This window comes from Bufo gargarizans, chromosome 5, assembly GCF_014858855.1.
Source record: "Bufo gargarizans isolate SCDJY-AF-19 chromosome 5, ASM1485885v1, whole genome shotgun sequence".
Classification (NCBI taxonomy): Eukaryota; Metazoa; Chordata; class Amphibia; order Anura; family Bufonidae; genus Bufo; species Bufo gargarizans.
The window spans coordinates 146,623,351-146,641,806 of record NC_058084.1 but is presented as its reverse complement, the minus strand read 5'-3'; the positions used below and the strand labels follow the sequence as shown (position 1 = coordinate 146,641,806).

General features: G+C 42.0%; 1 protein-coding gene across 5 annotated transcripts in view; it reads right to left on the bottom strand.

Moving 5' to 3' along the window:
- PTPRM (protein tyrosine phosphatase receptor type M) overlaps positions 1–18,456 on the bottom strand; it is a 766,319-nt gene that overhangs the window by 52,438 nt on the left and 695,425 nt on the right. For all 5 annotated transcript variants that reach the window (XM_044295693.1, XM_044295689.1, XM_044295690.1 and 2 more), the window contains one exon: positions 3,880–3,977. In XM_044295693.1, coding sequence (XP_044151628.1) covers positions 3,880–3,977 — 98 coding nt within the window. The remainder of the gene's footprint in view (positions 1–3,879; positions 3,978–18,456) is intronic.

Genomic DNA, 18,456 nt, shown 5'->3' with positions numbered 1-18,456 from the left:
TATAACTAATGAAAGGTATTTGGGAATGTATTTATAATAAAGTAATATTCAAGTATTTTCATTTTCTTAATTCCCGGAGAACCCCTTTAAACTAGGCAATATGAATTGCAAATGTCGGGAAATGAATGACTCATAACACTTAGTGCTATATGGCACCATTCACAACTACTAACATGGCTACATGGGACCATCTACAACCACTAACGTGCCTTTTTTACATCCTCACTTAGTAATGTGACCTGAGACAACAGCCTTTTTTTGCTATTCGACCTCCTCCTGTCAGAAGTCCATTAACTCTCCTAAAATATGACCTAAAACGATAGCTGGCCACTTTTTTCATTCAGTCTGTTCAATTTTTACAGAAGATGCCTGAAGACATTGCACAGAGAGAAGCATCATAATACGTATCGGCTGAGAAAAAGAATACACTGCATTAATGACAAGGCAAAGATCGATACTGTTAGTCATTTCATTCATAAGACTTGGCTAATGTGTTTACTCCTCAGAGTATAAGCCTCTATGAATGGAATCATTTTATCACCTGTTACCAGCACTGTGCAAGACACAACAAATAATATCTCTGAATGCATGAAAGGCTCCATTTAAGTTTTTAATAAACAGTTACAGTTTAATGAGATCTTTTCAAAACTGACTTAACATGTTTAGAAATCATTAGCTTAAATTACCAGCGCAAAAGTCTCCTGTGGGAGCCACGCAGATTGCACTGCACGCTGTCTGGTGGGCGAATCAGACACTAATAAAACCAAGCTTACAAGATATAAGCATATCCAGTCACTCCTGGGGGCAGACGTTTAAAGGGACAAGTACACAGCTGTGCACAGTGTCAAACAGAATGACAAAGGTCCATTGGTGGCTTGGGCAGGCCCTGGCTGGTCAAGAAGGCATTTGTGAAAATAACAGCTGTTATCCTACTCTGCAAAGATAATATGGGTAACAGGCAGCCTTGATGGTTTGCCCTTGCCAAGTTGCGAAACAATAAATGCTTGCGAACATCGACCCTCACTTTGCCAGGCCGTGTATTGCAGCAACAAAGATGATCTGTAAATGGGATTTCGCACAAGGCAGACAGGCGGTAAGAGAAAATGAAGCTCAGAAATCAATTTAAATCATTATGCAGATTTAAAGACTGATAGCTCTAGTATGAGATGAAAAGCAGCTACCAGCACAATTATCAGGAGACATATCTGTTTTCATTGCAGTGCTATTACATTGTGCCGGAGTAAGGTACTTTAACTTCTTCAATAGCCCGAGGACACAAAGGTGCAATCAGAAAATTAGAGTGTTTTTCTTTGTGTACAGAAAACAGTTCCTGAGTGGCGCATAAAGATTCAGAACTCAACTAGTTTACATACTAAGTTTTTCTTCTTTCCACTGTTTAAAGGGGTTGTCCGGGTTCAGAGCTGAACCCGGACATACCCTTATTTTCACCCCGGCAGCCCTCCTGAGCCTGGCATCGGAGCATCTCATGCTCCGATGCGCTCCCGTGCCCTGCGCTAGATCGCGCAGGGCACGGGCTCTTGTGTTTTCAATAACACACTGCCGGGCGGTAACTTCCGCCCAGCAGTGTGTTCGGTGACGTCACCGGCTCTGAGGGGCGGGCTTTAGCTCTGCCCTAGCCGTTTTACTGGCTAGGGCAGAGCCAAATCCCGCCCATCAGTGCCGGTGACGTCACCGGGCTGCCTGTCAGCCCCATAGAGAGCCCGGTATGTCACCGGAACTCAGAAAAATGCCTTTGCCCTGCGCGATTTAGCGCAGGGCAAAGGAGAGCATCGGAGCATGAACTGCTCCGATGCTCATGTCAGGGGGGCTGTCGGGGTGAAAATGGAGGGATGTCCGGGTTCAGCTCTGAACCTGGACAACCCCTTTAATAGGTGGGTTAGGAAGATGCAAATATAATCCTAGTACTTGGACTATAGTGTAGGTGGACAATATACCTAGTACGTAGTCTCAAGCCAATGTCAATCAGAGGATTAGGGAAAGTGAGCTACTACAGCTAAAGGTCCCTTTACGCTGTCTAAGCATCAGCCAGATAATCTCTAATGAAACGCTTGTTCATCAGGTAATATGATTGTTTGTGCGGTTTCCAAAATCGTCGTTTTCAGCAGCAGATCGTGCCGCCTGAGTCAAAACATGCTCTGCTGCTGAAAAAAAAATGGTTCTGTATGGGGACAAACAATGGCATTGGTGATCCCTCCTCCTCATACTGTGGAGAAGATCTCTGCATGTAAATGAAATGGTCTTCTTCACTAACGAGCAGGCGATTGCTGGGAAGGAACGCTTTCTCCCATCAATCGTTTGCTAAATCTATCAGTGGCCTCAACTGTTTAAGGCTGCCAGACACATTTAACTTTTGTCTGGCAGATGGCTGTGTCTCCCAATTCTCCCATATAAATGAATGTTCAGTTTGGCCGAATGTGTATTCAATGCGGAGAGGGGAGAAAGACATCTCTGGAGGCAGCTTATCTCCAAAGGAGAACAAAAGAGTCCGGCAAAAATATTCACTTCTGATCCTTCTCTCCCCTTGACACCATGTCAGAGGAGAGTCAGGATCTCCCCACACACATTTGACTGTTGTTGAAACCACCATTCTCTGTGGGTTCAGCTGACAATATACTAATGTGTATGCGGGCCTTTAGAGCCCTCTTGGTTCTGATGGACGTAGAAGATGGTGGTGATCTTGAATAGCTGCTAAAATACATTAGCTGATTTAGCCCCAGTGTAGTCAAGAGAATATAACTGAGCTATCTTGAAGGATTTCCAAAATCAGGCATTCCTGTGTACAGTGCTAAAGAATATTTTAGCTCTACAGAAAAAATGAGGAAAACAAAATCATCCAGTACTTCCTCTTAAAACAAGGTGAGTGCTTTACCCCTTCAGGACCGGGCGATTTCCTGTTCCTGTTTTTTACTCTCTGGCTTCCCATAGCAATAACTTTTTTATTTTTCCGTTCACATAGCCATATGAGGGCTTGTTTTTTTGCAGGACAAGTATACTATATAGTGGGAAGCAGGGAAAAAGATTCCAAATTGGAAAAAAACACAATTCTGCCACAGTTTTACGGGTTTGATTTTACGGCATTCCCTGTGCGGTAAAAGTGACCTGTTCTCTTCATTCTCCGGGTCAGTACGATTACAACAATACTACATTTATATAGTTTCTTGTATTTTAATATAAAAAATAAAAAAAACTTTGGATTTTTTTTTTTGCTTTTTATCGTCATATTCTGACCCCCATAACCTTTTAATATTTATGTCTATGGAGCTGTGGGCAGGCTAATTTTTGTGGGGCAATGTGTACTTTTCAGTGATACCATTTTGGGGTGTGTATGACTTTTTGATCACTCTGTTAAATTTTTCAATGTGTTATCTGTGGGGAGACCCCACTGGTCACAGACTGATGGCATATCAAAGGGATGTTGTTGGAGCAGTTGTAAACTGTATTAATTAGGATAATTTTCCCTAATCAATATTATTTCAGTTGTTTAAAATATTGTATGTGAACATTGGCAATTATGGACAGTCATTTATGATGACTAATTTAAGGCTAGTGGTGCACCAAGTAAACGCCAAGAAAAACTATGCCCCAAACTGTTAAAATTGATGTAAAAGTTTTCCATTAGACTGATACAACAGTTTTGCTTACAAACAATTATTGATAACTGTTAATTATTACTATTTATGGGAATCATTATTAATAACAATCATTAGGTGTACAGGACCATAACACATTCACCACTGTGCTCTTGTATACAAACATAATTAGAATTATGTTTCTAGCTTATATTAAAGAAAAAGCACTCCGTTTTATCACCAATGAAAAATAAACATTAATATGAAATTGGAAAAAAAAAAATCTTACCCTGCCAACTTCTACTAGATTGGTCACCATGACTATGCTGGCAGTATTCTCATGCCACACCATCCTCCAGAAATCATATACTGTTTCTTGCATTGGGCCTGTGCATGTTCATAAAAAAAGAACAAAAGTTAAGAAAGATAAAAATGTGAACGAAGCAAAGTTTCTTAATACATGATAACATATAATTTATATGGTAGACAGATGCTAAAATCGTGCAGCTTGAAAGAGAATATATTCATGAACTGCCTTTACGGTGTTACCAACCGTACGTAGACTGTTATTCCTAGCTATCATACTGCTGAAAGACTTCTCTTTGTATTCCTGCTAGACGCACTATTAATAAAGACAAGATAAAGGCCTACCACAATGAAGATTGTACTTCTGCTTCATTTACCCATTTGGAAGATCTTATCTACATTGTCGCTCACACTGTTGTAAATAATTCATTTTACTCCAGTTTTGTAACTGCAGCACGAGTGTGACATAAACCGGGAGGTCTGAATAGAATATGATGGGCAGGAAGAGACACACTTCTCCTTTCTACCGTTTAGCAGCTTGTATTGGCATTGTCTTAAAATAGATGACCAACTTCAATTGTCTAGTCATATACAGCAGGGCGTAGCTATAGGGAAAGCGGCTGCTTTGAGGGGTTTCTAGGCACGCCACTGATATACAGGTAGGTGTAACCTCACATAGAACTGTAGGAGAAAGTCAACTTCGGAGAAGGTGAAAGTCAAATTTTTTTATATTATAGTAAGCACACAATGTTATTGTAGTAAAAACCTTTCAATTTATTTTTTCATGGTCTCTGTGTTGAGTTCTTGGATTATTGTATATCACAAACGAATAATTATTATGGTTCACAAACCGTGGTCCTGTCACCAGCATTTTGCAATACTTGTGCCTATTAGAAATTATATTGGACAACTTAACAAAAAGATAGGTTTTTCACATCAACACTTGTCATGGAAAGGCCCCTTTATACTGTTAGACTCCATATATGGAGTCAGGGTTATGAACATGAAAGGGGTATTCCCAAGCATGGATACTATGCTTGGGGAACACCCTGTGTATACAAGTCTAATTTAGCCTCTATTTTTGAAATGTTTCTGTGAGGATTCAAACTCAAAACCATCTACATTAAAGACAAGAACCTTAACCACTGGGCTATAGAGCTCAGTGCTAAGTCATTACGGAAAAACCTCATAGATGTTTCTATGAGGATTTTAAAACAAGAGAAACTCCTATGAGGTTTTTCAGCAATGACTTAGCATTAAGCTCTATAGCCCACTGGTTAAGGTTCTTACTTTTAATGTAGATGGTTATGAGTTCAAATCCCCACAGAAACATTTTAAAAATAGAGTCTAAATAAAACTTAAATACACAGGACTCACTTGATAATTTTTTTTTTTTTCTTTTCATCGCAATATTCTGACCCTCATAACTTTTTATAGTTATGTCTACGGAGATGTCTGGGGGCTAATTTTTTGTGGGACGATCTTTAATTTTTGACAATACCATTTTGGGTGTGTGTATGACTTGATCACTTTTTATTAAATTTTCTTGGGCGATAAAGTAATGAAAAAAAATCGAATCGGCCTTTTTAAAAATATTTTTCTGTTACGCCATTCACCATATTGGCTAACTTTTTTCAAAATTTTAATAGCATAGGTGTTTTCGCATGTGGCGATGCCCATAATGTCTTTTTATTTTGGGGAATTGGGATGATTTAAATTTTCTATATTTTTTTTATATTTTCAAAACTTTTTTTTACATTTTGTTTTATTTTTTGTTAGGTTCTTCAAGTGGACCACAACTTACAATCATCAGATGTAAATTGCTCCATTAATCTGTATAGAAATCACTATATCACAGTTCAGTGCTGCCACTTAGTAGCCTAAACTGGGACATATCACAATGAGCCTGGAAGTCTAGTACAGGCTGTGGCTTATTTATAGAACATGGTCATTTCCCTGATCTCCACTGGGGGAAAGTGCGCCTGAAGAGGAATCCCACACTTCCAGTTTTTTAACACTCTCAGATGCCGTGAGTGAGGGGAACTCATTGCTGTGAGGGGAGGGACATGTGGCATATTCTGGTGCCATAAGGGTGAAGATCTGTTGCATTTTGGGGGGCATAATAGGGGTTGGATAACCCTTTTAACCATTAAGATACCGGAGGTTTTTTCATTTTTCTTCCCCATCTCCCTTGAGCCATAACTTTTTAATATTTTTATTCACATATCTATATGAGGGCTTATTTTTTTGCGGTACAAGTTGTACATTAATATGGCATACAATGTAGTGGGAAGCAGGCAACAAATTCCAAATGGGGTGGAATTGAAAAAAAACAACAATTCCTCCACCGTTTTATGGGTTTTGTTCCTACGGTGTTTCTTTTGTGGCAAAATTGACCTGTGCCCTTCATTCTCTGGGTCAGTAGGAATACAACGGAGGTGTGGCAGGGTAGGAGCCAGGGCAAAAGGTGGGATGGGCCAGGGTGGTAGCCTGGGGCCATGTGAAGGCTCCGAAATCTGCCATACTAAAATACCTGCTAAGCCCTACATGAGGCAGGGCTTAAAGGGGTTGTCATTTTTTTTTTATTCCTCCCTCTCAGTGGTGAACAGACAGACTGCAGTAGTATACTATTGATACTCTAGATTTAAAGATCACAGGTTTTAATCAAAATAAAAATAAAAACTATTGATATTAAAGATCACAGGTTGAAGTCTAATAATGGGACAACATTTTTTTGTTAAAAAAAGTTTTTTAAAATGTAAAAAAAATAATAACCCAATTTTGCATATGAAAATAAACAATAATAAATACACAGAATCTGAAAATATGGTAAATACTGCAATGGAAAAAAATGTAAATGATGTTTTTTATTTATTTGACCTTCCCCCCCAAAATAACAAAACTGAATAAAAAGTGAACAAAAAGTTGTACTATACTGCAAATTGGTATCAATAATAACGTACAGCTCACCATGCCAAAATCAAGTCACACAGAACTCTGCGCATATGCCGCATCATAAATTAGGCACATTAGGTATTCGATTTCAGTCTTTTTCTATGCCAGAAAATTGGGGTACATAGAGGTAAATGTGGCAGGCCGCGTGAATACGCCAGTCTATGTTAATTACACACAATATGAGAGGCTACACCTAATTTATCACCAGGCATGTGCCTCATCATAAACTAAGCACAGCCTTCCGCAGTCCATGTGCTTAAACCGAAATTTACACCTCTGCATAGATTTGATAAATGGTACTGATAAATGTCCCCCATGTTCATAAATTTGGGGCAGGTTAGCATAGCAAATCCAATCTTAAACCTAACCTCAAATTTACCAACCATGATAAATTTCCCCCTCAGTCTAAATCTAAGACAAGAAACTTCATTCCAGCAAATGGCTTGTTTCAAACATAATTCTCTTCAAAAGCTTTATCTTCTTTCACATTGATGAATTTCAAATTGTAGCCTGACATTTTAATAAATGATTATAGTACCACTTGTCTTGGGCATAAATTAAAATGCAATGAAGCCTGGAGGGCAGAGCCGATTTACAGCAAGTTGTGAGCCCAAGCATAAATACTGTGCCAGTTTGTGGGTTGTGGAGAGCTGAATGCTTAAACTGTATTTCCATTGCACATCCACAAATCACAACCCAGTAAATAAGCTTATTCATGGGATGTGCTTTACTTTAAAATTCAATTTACCTTAGAATTTTACATTTTCTCAGAAATTTTTCATATAATACCTACAACTGCTTGATTATTGATGATTTTTTTAGAATCAGTTATCACATGTATATACATTACATAAGCTTAAATGGGTTTTCCTGCCTTTTCTTTTGTACTGATGGCCTATCCTCATGATACGCAATCTATATTTGATCAGTGGGGGTCCAACACCCTGAACTACCCCACTGATCAGCTGTTCTGCAGTTCCTCTGGGGCTGGAACTGGTTACTGCTTCGCTGATCCCATTCAATTTGAAGTGCTATTGCGGAACAGCTAATTGCCCAGGGTACAGGGTGTTGAACTTCCGATGATCATATATTGAGGATAGGACATGAATAGAAAATTCCGTTAACCTGTCATCAACTTTATGCTACCCACACTAACGGCAGCATAAATTAGAGACAGGTGAGTTGATTTCAGCGGTCTGTCATTTAAAAGTTAAAAGCAAGTGGTTGCCGAGAACCAACATCACAATCATTGCAGACTAGGGTTGTTTCGATACCATAAAAAAGTATTGCGATACTCGATACCATGTGAAAAAAATAAAACACCAAGAAAAGCAGCGTGCATTCCACATTTTATGGAATGTCCTGCCCATAATAGAACAGTCCTATCCTATTTTTGGGGGGGAACAAGGTGAGTAAAAAAATAAAAAAATGGCGAATAGCGCAGTTTTTCTTTTCTTTTATTCTTTCACAGTGTTCACCGCAAGAGAGATTTTTTTTTATATTTTCGGACGTGACGATATGTAATATTTTATTTATTTATTGTTTACATATTTTATATGTAAAATTGGGAAAGGAGGTGATTTATACTATTTTGGTGTATTTTTTAAACTTTTTTTTTTACCTGGGATCTTTTAATCCCTTGTCCTATTCACTCTAATAGATCTTTCTGATAGGGTGAATAGGACTTCACACTCTCCATGCTGCCCTGTGTATAGTACACACAGCAGCAGGGAGATTACCATGGAGGGCTTCAGTAGCGCCCTGGTTGCCATGGTAACTGATCAGAGCCCCAAGATTACACAGCCAGGGCTCCGATCAGAACCTGCCACTGCCACCAATGAGAGGAGGTGAGGGGACTCTGTGGCCACTGCCACCAATGTTTTTAATACTGGGGACGGGGGGCGCACTGCATCACCAATGTTTTTAATACTGGGGGGGGGAGAGGGCGCACTGCACCACCAATAATAATTAACGTTTAACATACAAATACAGCCAGCGGCAGAAACACATTGTCGGCACCCGGGCGCTGCGATCAGTGGCAGTTAACCTCTCAGGTGGAGCACCTGAGGGGTTAATTGCCGCGGATCGCAGCTCCCTGTCAGAGGCAGGGTGCTGGCAATGTGTTTCTGCCGCTTATATTTGTAATGTATTAAATGTTAGTTATCATTGGTGGCGCAGTGGCCACAGCCCCTCCACTGCCCCTCTGCGCTCTTATTGGTGGACGCGGCAACAGCAGCACAGGGGGAGGGAGAGACTGCTGCCTTCTCCCCGTGCTGCTGAGGGAACATGGCCGTGCTGAGAGCAGCGCGCTCATGTTCTCTCATACTGGGCTGTGCAGTAGCACTGACTAGTATCGATAAAAGGCAAATCCCTGTATCGTATCGATACCGGGACAAAAGTATCAAACAACCCTATTGCAGACTGGGCCTGGAAAAGAGTCACAGCCACCCGAGAAGAGTCCTGGTTATTTATGAATTCCTGCTCTCCCGCCCACCTGCTGATGATTGACAGTCTTCTACCTAGTTTTCTCCCTTTCTCTCTAGGAGAGAACTGCCAGTCATCAGCAGATGGGCGAGGAGAGCAGGAGATTATGAATAACCATGACTCTTCTCAAGTAAATTTGACTGTTTTCAAGGCTTTGTGCTGCAATGCTTATGATGCTGGTTCTCAGCAACCACTTACTTTTAGCTCATAAGTGACACACTGCTGAAATCAGCATTTCTGTCACTAATTTATGCTGCCCTCAGTGAGGTCAGCATAAAGTTGATGAAAGGTTCCATTTAAACTAAACCTACGCCCTTTGGAGTTCCTCTCTGCTAGAATCACTGTCATACCTAAACTGAACAAAGACCCTTTACTGTCCTCTAATTACAGGCCTATCTCCCTACTCAACTTGGATGATAAACTATTTACTTCTATTCTAGCTCGTCGCCTTAATAGGTTATTACCTGACATCATCCATTAAGACCAAGTGGGATTTATCCCAGGTAGGGAAGCCCCGGACAATATTCAAAAAATTCTTAACATAATCCAAGGGGCTAACAAGATGCCTTTTGATACCCTAGATTGGGATTTATGACTGCTGTGGGTATTGGGTGCTCATTCCTACGGGTCATTCGCTCCTTATATTTTACCCCTGAAGCCTATCTAAAACTTTATTCGTCCTATTTTTTACCCATCAAGATTCAAAGGGGAACACATTCGCACTCGCTATGGAACCCCTAACTATCCTCATCAGATCACATCCCGATATAACAGGACTTTCTATAGGTGGCCACGACACAAACTAAGCCTATTTGACGATGACCTTATCCTTACCATTACCCAGTGGTGTATCTTGGTTTTGTGCTGCCCTAGGCGAGACTAAACTCGGGCACCCCCCCAATATAAATTTGACCTACCCCTTCCTTGTTAAAAAACAATGTGCAGCTAGAGTTAGTACAGTATTAATCCCTCCCTAATTCTCCCCCCTCTAACCACCCAACGGGTCCCAACCCCCTTACCCCATAAAACAACTAAGTAATAGATTTTTTGTGAATTACTGTAATTTAAGTACTTACAGTTTTTGAAGACAGCAGGCTCAGGGTTCAGTGCATTGGTGGCCGGGGCCTGGCCTCAGTGTTCACGGTGACCGTGTGCAGGATCCGCTCTGCACTTGGAGGAGATAAGGCTCACCCTAGCGTTGCCGGCCCGTGACTACACCTCCGTGTGACGTCACGACGGCAACGTGAGGACGCAAAAGGCAGGGGAGGTCGGGAGGAAGTAATTTTTTCAACTCCTTCACTATGCGGCGCCGGCGATGCCGCTCGCATAATGAAGGATCGGACAAGGGGCAAAAAATATATTTAGCATATTGTGTAACTATCACTAAGCAAACAAGGCATTTTGCCGCCCCCTTTTCAAGTGCCGCCCTAGGCAAATGCCTTGTTTGCCTTGTGATAGATACACCCCTGTCATTACCAATCCTGTAATTTCCTTCCCGTCCCTGATGAAGGTGTTAGGCACCTTCTCCACGTCCTCAGTACTCTCTATCAACCACTCTAAATCCGAACTTCTCGTTTGTAATTTAACACCCCAGATTCGGTCCCTTTTACTACAAAATTTCCCTTTCCAAATTAGACATAACTTTATCCCCTACCTGGGAATATCTCTACCTAACAGGGTTGATTAGGTCAACAAAATTAATTACACCCCTCTTTATCGTAAACTTATAGAGGACCTTAGAGGCTGGTGATCTCTTCCAGTCTCTTAGGTGGGCAGAATTCATATCATCAGGATGGTGGTTCTCCCCAGACTGTTGTACCTGTTTAGAACCCTCCCTGTGCCGGTGTCCACTTCAGACTTAAAACAGCTACAAACTGATATTCAAAAATTGATATGGGCAGATAAACGCCCGCGTATAGCTCTAGCACAAATGTTTCTAACACATCTTAATCCCAGGGAGCAACCGTTGTGGATTGCATTGGAGTGTACCTTATTTGCTCCATATTCGTGGATGGCCCTGATTTGGTCAACCCGTCCATTGCTGTATACTGTTCGGCCCAACTCTCTATTATCCCACTACTCGTTGTTGCTCTGGATATCAGTCAGGTACATATCCATTATCTCACCATTGGTACATATTTTAGGAAATCCTGCATTTCTGCCTGGCCTTCAGGACCATGCAATTGTTTGGTGGAAATCCAATAATTTTTTAACCCTACACAGGTTCCTAGTAAGAGGCAAACTCATTTCATTGGCTGACTTCAGGGAAAGGTTTAACCTTTCAATAAGAGAACTATACAATGCCAACCAGATCTTCTCATTTCTACATTCTATTCAGACGCCTACTGGCACTTTTGACTATACTCCCTTTGAACGTTCAATAGCCTACTCTTTATACAACAAGGTCTATTGTCCAAGATATATGGAATACTTAATGGCGCAGCTGAGGGTTCCAAGTTGCCATACATGAAGGCATGGGAGGAGGACTTGGAGGCGGAGTACTCAGCTTCTCGATGGTTCCAGCGCTCCCAGACTCTTACTAAGGGCTCTTGGCAAACCACCTTAGCTGAAACATCCATAAAAATACTTCATATGACCTACATGGTTCCAGCTAGACTACACCGCATATACCCTGAAGTTTCTCCCAGATGCTTCCGCGGTTGCACTACTGAAGGTACTATGTTACACATATGGTGGACTTGTCCACTAATGAGGGGCTTCTGGGGAAGAGTCTGCTCCCTTGTGTCGGCAATATTGGGGTGTCGATATCCCGGCCCCTTGCCTCCTTGGGGATAAACCGTCCTGGTTAACGTTTGCTAAATTTAAGCTATCACAATTCATTCTTTTGGCTGTCAGAATTCATATAGCCTTTAAATGGCGCCTCACTTAGTTTTCAGGCTGTATAAGATAGAATCAATAAGATACTTTGATTTGAACGGCTTAACGCTATACGTACTGACTCTTATGCAGCCTTTAAGTAGCTCTGGGAGCCCTGGCTATACTCCTCTCATTCTACCGATCTCCGCTACTGTATTAATTTATAGCACCCCCCCCCCCCCCCCACTGGCACATAGTCATTTTACTCTACGCTTTCAAGGAAATTAATTGATGACTTGCAATCCCCATTGTACTTCAGTGTTTATCTGTATCATTTTGAAATGTTATTGGAATTTTTCCTTTATTTATGTTCCTGTCCATGTTTTTTTTCTTTCTTGTCTTTTTTGTTATTTCAAATAATGACAAATGAACTATGTTTTCTTACTCAGTTATTTACTTTCTGACGCTAAAACCCAAATAAATGACTTTTGAAACTAAACTAAACCTACAAATGAATCATGAAAGTAAACAACAGATAACGTTGCTCCCGCTCCCATTTTTTCATTTTTCCAGAAACAAGCATTAAAAAGTCTGCAGAGAAAACAATCTGCTGTTCCATGTTCAGCTGTGGAATGGTGGTGGGGGTGGGCTTAGTCAAGGGGCAAGTCTTAACCATCTTTTTGTCCAATTGCAGACTGGGATCAGCACACACAGAGTACAGGCCTAATGCTGGAAGATGGAGTTTTTACTGTGAGTGCGCTGATCCCTGAGGGGAATGCACAGGGGCGAGAGTACAAGGGCATGCAAGATTACCTTGCCAATGCCTGGCCCTGTTAGTCAAAGCTGGGAAGGATGGGGCAGGCAGCAGTAAGGAGCATAGCTTCTAGTGCAACAAGGCGCAACGGTGACGTCCTTGTCGCACCAAGCAGTTAATTTGCAAGGATTTTTCCAAAATGCAGGCACCAATCGGGATGGGAAAAAGAGGATTTTATTGAGAAGACAAGCGCACATCTAACAATTTATTTGGATTTATATCCAGGTATGTGATAGATTCTTTTAAAATGTCCTTAAAGTAAGAACACATAAAATATAATGGGTATCCTTCACATCCCAAATGTAATGTGCACATACGGTAAATGTGCTACAAAAGTTATTTTTAAAATCTGTTCTTAAAATGTTTCTTACGTAAGTACTGTAAAATCTAAAATGATTTTGCAAAAGAAATTAAATTTTGGGTGAAGCAAAAGTTTCATCATCATCAATAATATGATTAGACACTTACAGAAGTCAGACTGACAGAATAAGGAGGATTAAAGAACTCATTAATCCTTGGCCATGCAATGTATTCTGATACTGTTATATCTGCCAGTCTTATTTATATATCTTAAATTGTCAGCTCAACAAAAGCGATTCAAAAAGAAAACCGTGTAATGGAGAAATTGCAAAATGGGAAGATTAAAGACAAATATCTCAGACAGTCATTTTATTTAATTCTTTTATGACATACATATGTCTTTGGGGATGATTTCATAAAATGTGCAACATTTATACAGGGCAATACAGTTAAGAGTTGTACCAAACCCTGAAACGTTGGCTATAGACTTTTATGGGGGACTACTACAATACTGTATGCCTCTAGAAGCCATGTTACTGAGCTATTCACCTCTAAAAGTACTGTTGCAGAGGGAGAATATTTCTGTAATTTGGAATCATATAAAACAATACACTGTGGCTCACAGAGTACACATGGCTCTACAGGATAGGGTTGTCACGGTGGGGAATGGGGGAAACCGTACAATGTAAAAGGGATAAGGGTAGCAGCTAGACCAGGCTGCCAAGAAAAGGGAGCTGTTCACCACCTAAAGCATCCCTAAATCTGGCCCTGTTCTCCTAACTGTATGAGTCGACCCTTAAGGTAGGAGGGCCCATACACTGGAACCTCAGAACCCTGAAATCCCTGAATATCCCTGAGGTTAGGGGACAGGGACAAGAGACAACCAGGTTCATCCAAGACACGGATGAACCAGAGTCTCCACAGGCCTAGCTGCAGGGAAATGTGGACGACTGAATACAGCAACAGAGTCGGCTGGTAAGAACACCAGAAACACACTTACCTGCTGCAGCCACCATGACTGGAACACGTGCATAAGTACAGGTGCCCACACACCAAATAGGACACTGTACAAACAACACCACACACCGGAATCCAATACACCTGATACTGCCTGGGTGCACGGCAGCCCCAGGCAGCACTGCCTCCAGACTGTTGGTTCACCCTTCCGGGAAACCAGCCCTCTTCCGGAGGTATCAACATACCGGGTGACGAATAGCATACATGCAGCGACCAACACCAACAACAGCCCAGACATGAAACAACCAACAAAACGCTTCACACACCCAGAACATAAACCCACACCACACATACAACAAGTGATGGTAAAGGTACATGGAGGGTACATAAGGGAGGACAATTTATGTTCCATAAGGTGGCCCTCAAGGACTGGCCAGAAACACCCAGGCAAGGAGCAAAGCTCCAACACCAAGCAAGGCTGGAGTACAACTGCACCCAGCCAGCAGGCCACAGGTATATATCAAGCCTGCGGTCACACACAGGAAACACCTTAATCCCCACTAGCAAGAAGATTAACCCCTTGATACAGCAGGGAGGCAAACCTTAAAGGGGAGGTGCACATGCAAACTGCCAACAACACATTGCCACTGGCAACCAGTCTGCATGGCAACCGCATCACGGTCAAACACCAATATGACCGGGACAAGGGTATAACTATTAAATCGGTGGTGGTCCTACCACTGGGAACCCCATTGATCACGAGAACCCTGCAGCCATACTGAATTGAACACAGATGCGCGTGGCTGCTCCATTAATTTCTATAGGTGTTCTGGAGATGGCCGAGTACAGGGCTTGGCTATCCCTGGAATTCTCACAGAAATAAATGGACTGGCCGCACGCATGTGCAACCAGCTGCTCCTTTCAATTCAGGGGGGCTGCAGGGGCTACGGGGCCCCCATTCTTGTACTCAGTGGGGGTCCTATTCTGTGGGTAGGGGATAATTTGAAACAACCGGAATACCCTTTTAAATTCGCAGAAGGAAAGCCACCGACCTGCTACCTCCTAAGATAGTCCTGATGTGGCTGGCGGCTGATTCATGGGGGTCAAACACTAGTGTGCAGCACCGAGGGGTCTGGCAAAAGCATAGTCTGAATATGGGTTGAGATCAGGGAAGGTGGAGCACTAGCATAACCAGAAAACAGAATCGAGGTTGGGGCAGGCAGCTAAGGAACAATATGAGAAACAGGCAAAGTTCAGGGCAAGCGACGTGGAGTCAGAGTTGGTTGTCAGGCAGGAATTCGGTAAAACAAGTAGCCAGACAGGATAAAGCCCCTACGCTGGTAAACCAGGAACTAGAAACCTAAAACCTAGGGCACCTTCCATCTGGGGAAGGTGCCTTAAATACACACTACTGTCCAGACATTTGCTGGAGGTAACGTTGAAGCTAAGAAGCCTTCACACGCCATAGTTATGGGCTGAGAGGCCTTGACTGAGAAGCGCAGGCCACGGCCTGCAGAAGACACATGAAATGCTGATGGCCGGGACCACCGCTGACGAGTACCATAGGACAAACAGAGTCAAGCCACCCAAGAAAGAGAGGGGTGAGTGACATGGCGCTCGTGTCTGCCTGAGATTGTGGGGCAGCGGCGGGCACAGTTCGCCGCTGTAAGATTTTTCAACCATTCTAGATTTACTTGTATGTTTTTGGTCACTGTCTTATTGCATCACCCAACCTCTCTTCAGCTTCAGGTCATAGACTGCAGCCCTTACATAATCCTGTAAAATTTTTAATACAAATTAGAATTAATTTTACATCCATGATCATAAGGCACATCAAGGTTGTCGTTGGCAAACTTGACATGGGCCACAATGTTTTTTTTAGGACAACAGTGGATTCTTTAATGGTGTCTTTCCATGAATGCATTCTTGTTCAGTGTATTTCTAACAGTGGACACATGAACAGAGGTTTTTGCAGTTTTTAGGTATTTTGCTGCTGTGCTTGGGTAACCTCTTTTAATGTGAGTGGGCACTGCACTGCAGTAACCAGGCACAGCCACTACACTGTGTTTAAAGCTGTGTAGTTAGAGTGCCTGCTTCAGATGCCACAGCTACTGTAAACAACTGAGAGGGTCGGTAGTTGGACCCCCACCAATCTCACATTGACGACCTATCTTAAGGATTGCTCATCAATGGTTAAGGTTCGGAAATACCCTTTAAAAGTGTCCTGACTGTTTCTACCTCAGTTATTTTTTTTTTTTTACCTGAATTTAAGAGCTGCTTGCTAACCCTCTGTGTATCAACCTTGGCTTGTTTTCTGGATTAACCACTCATCTGCGGACTCTGCTTCTACTGATTCTCCTGACATTGACTATATCTAGTTTCTGGGTTAAAGATTCATCCTGGCTCTGAGCCTTCTCCTCTCCTACTTTTTGCACCCTGGTCATTCTGGTAGGTCTGCTTCTAGGAAGCTCACACTAGCTTTCTGCTACCTTACTCTGCAGGTGAAACCTGGGTCCCTAGTAGCGGAAAATTTAGGTGAAGAATCTAGGGGTGACCCTAACTTTCTACCAACTGGGGTGGCTAATGAAGACTGGTTTCTGGCTGTAAAGCAACACTGGAAAATGCCGCGCTCTTCCACAGGAAGCCAGGAGCCCGGACCTCGCCCTGAACCTTGGGCGCACAACGGATCCCAAAAGAAAGAAAGACGGTCCAGCTTCACTGAAAAATACTTGAGGCTTTATTCAATATAAAAACCAACAGATAAAAACCAACATACAGCAATGCAGAAAATCGACCGGTTTCGGATCACTGTAGATGCGGATCCTTAGTCATGATGTGCATCAGTAGGAGGTGAGGTCGAGACTAAATAGTGAACCACCAAACACAGGTGATCACAATCAGGTACAGGACACACCTTCTGATGACATCCTTCACAGATAAAATGCATAGTAATTACAACATGCCCAAAAACATAGAAAAATAAGATAACATTTACAAATTGCAATGATAAAAAAGAAGAGGAGTAAACATATTAGTAATGTAGAATAGTATCATGACGCCTATTCAGTCCTGATGGTATCCGTGAGCCTAATTTGAAAATCCAAAAGCACTCACGATTGAGCAACTTTTTCTTGTGATCACCGCCTCTGTTTGGTCTGTTAACCCTTTCCACTCCTTGTACTGACATGCTGTCTGTATTACCATCATGAACCGCAGCAAAATGCAGACTAGCGGCAGAAACATTTTTTATTTTAGCATGAGGTACATCAGAGATGTGACGGCAAATTCGAATTTTCAAACAGTTGGATGTGCACCCGACGTACTGTAAATTACACAGAGAGCATGTTATACAGTATACCACATATGTGGTGTTGCAATTGATGTATTGCTGAATAGTATGAGTGGTGTGGTTACTTGTAGACACAATATGCGAGCCCATCCTCATATATGAGCAACATGTACATCTTTTATGCCCACATTTAAAATTACCTATGTTTCTCAGCCAAGTAGGCTGGGAGCCAGGTTTATCCTGGTATAGAGAGGGGCTCACCAAATTTGCTAAAGTAACAGCACGTCGGGCAACACATCGAACACCGCTTTTCACAACGTCACCCCACGCTTGGTCATATTTGAGAAGATGAAGATGTCTTTTGACAATATTACATATTTGTGAATATTCACAACTATAACTCGTGGAGAAAGTAACTTGCTTCTCTTTATGACCAAGCCTGGGCGTTTTGTTGGGAAAGATTAAATTATCCCGAGACATGGTAGAAACCATATTCTTTGATAGGTTTAAAAGTCTGCTGGGATAATTCCTGGCTAGGAGGCGAGTGGTGACAGTATTCATTTCTTCAATGCAAGTTTCACTAGAGGAACAATTGCGCAAAGCACGAATGTATTCGCCCCTAGGGATATTATGGACAGTGTGTGCAGGATGACAGGATCCCGCATGTAGGATGGTATTTCCTGCGGTTTCCTTTCTGTGCGTACGACTATGTACACGGCCATCCCCCACGTCCCCCACTAAACACGAATCCAAAAAGGATATTAGGGTCTTATGAGAGTTTAAAGAAAAACGTAAATTACAATTGTTAGCATTGAGGAAGGATCAGAATGATGGTACGGCCGCCACATCGCCCGACAGTTTCTGGCTGTGGTTCTGAATGGTGACCATAAACCTTAAAATCTTGTGCATTATTTGATAAATTATATATAGTTTGAATAATTTCT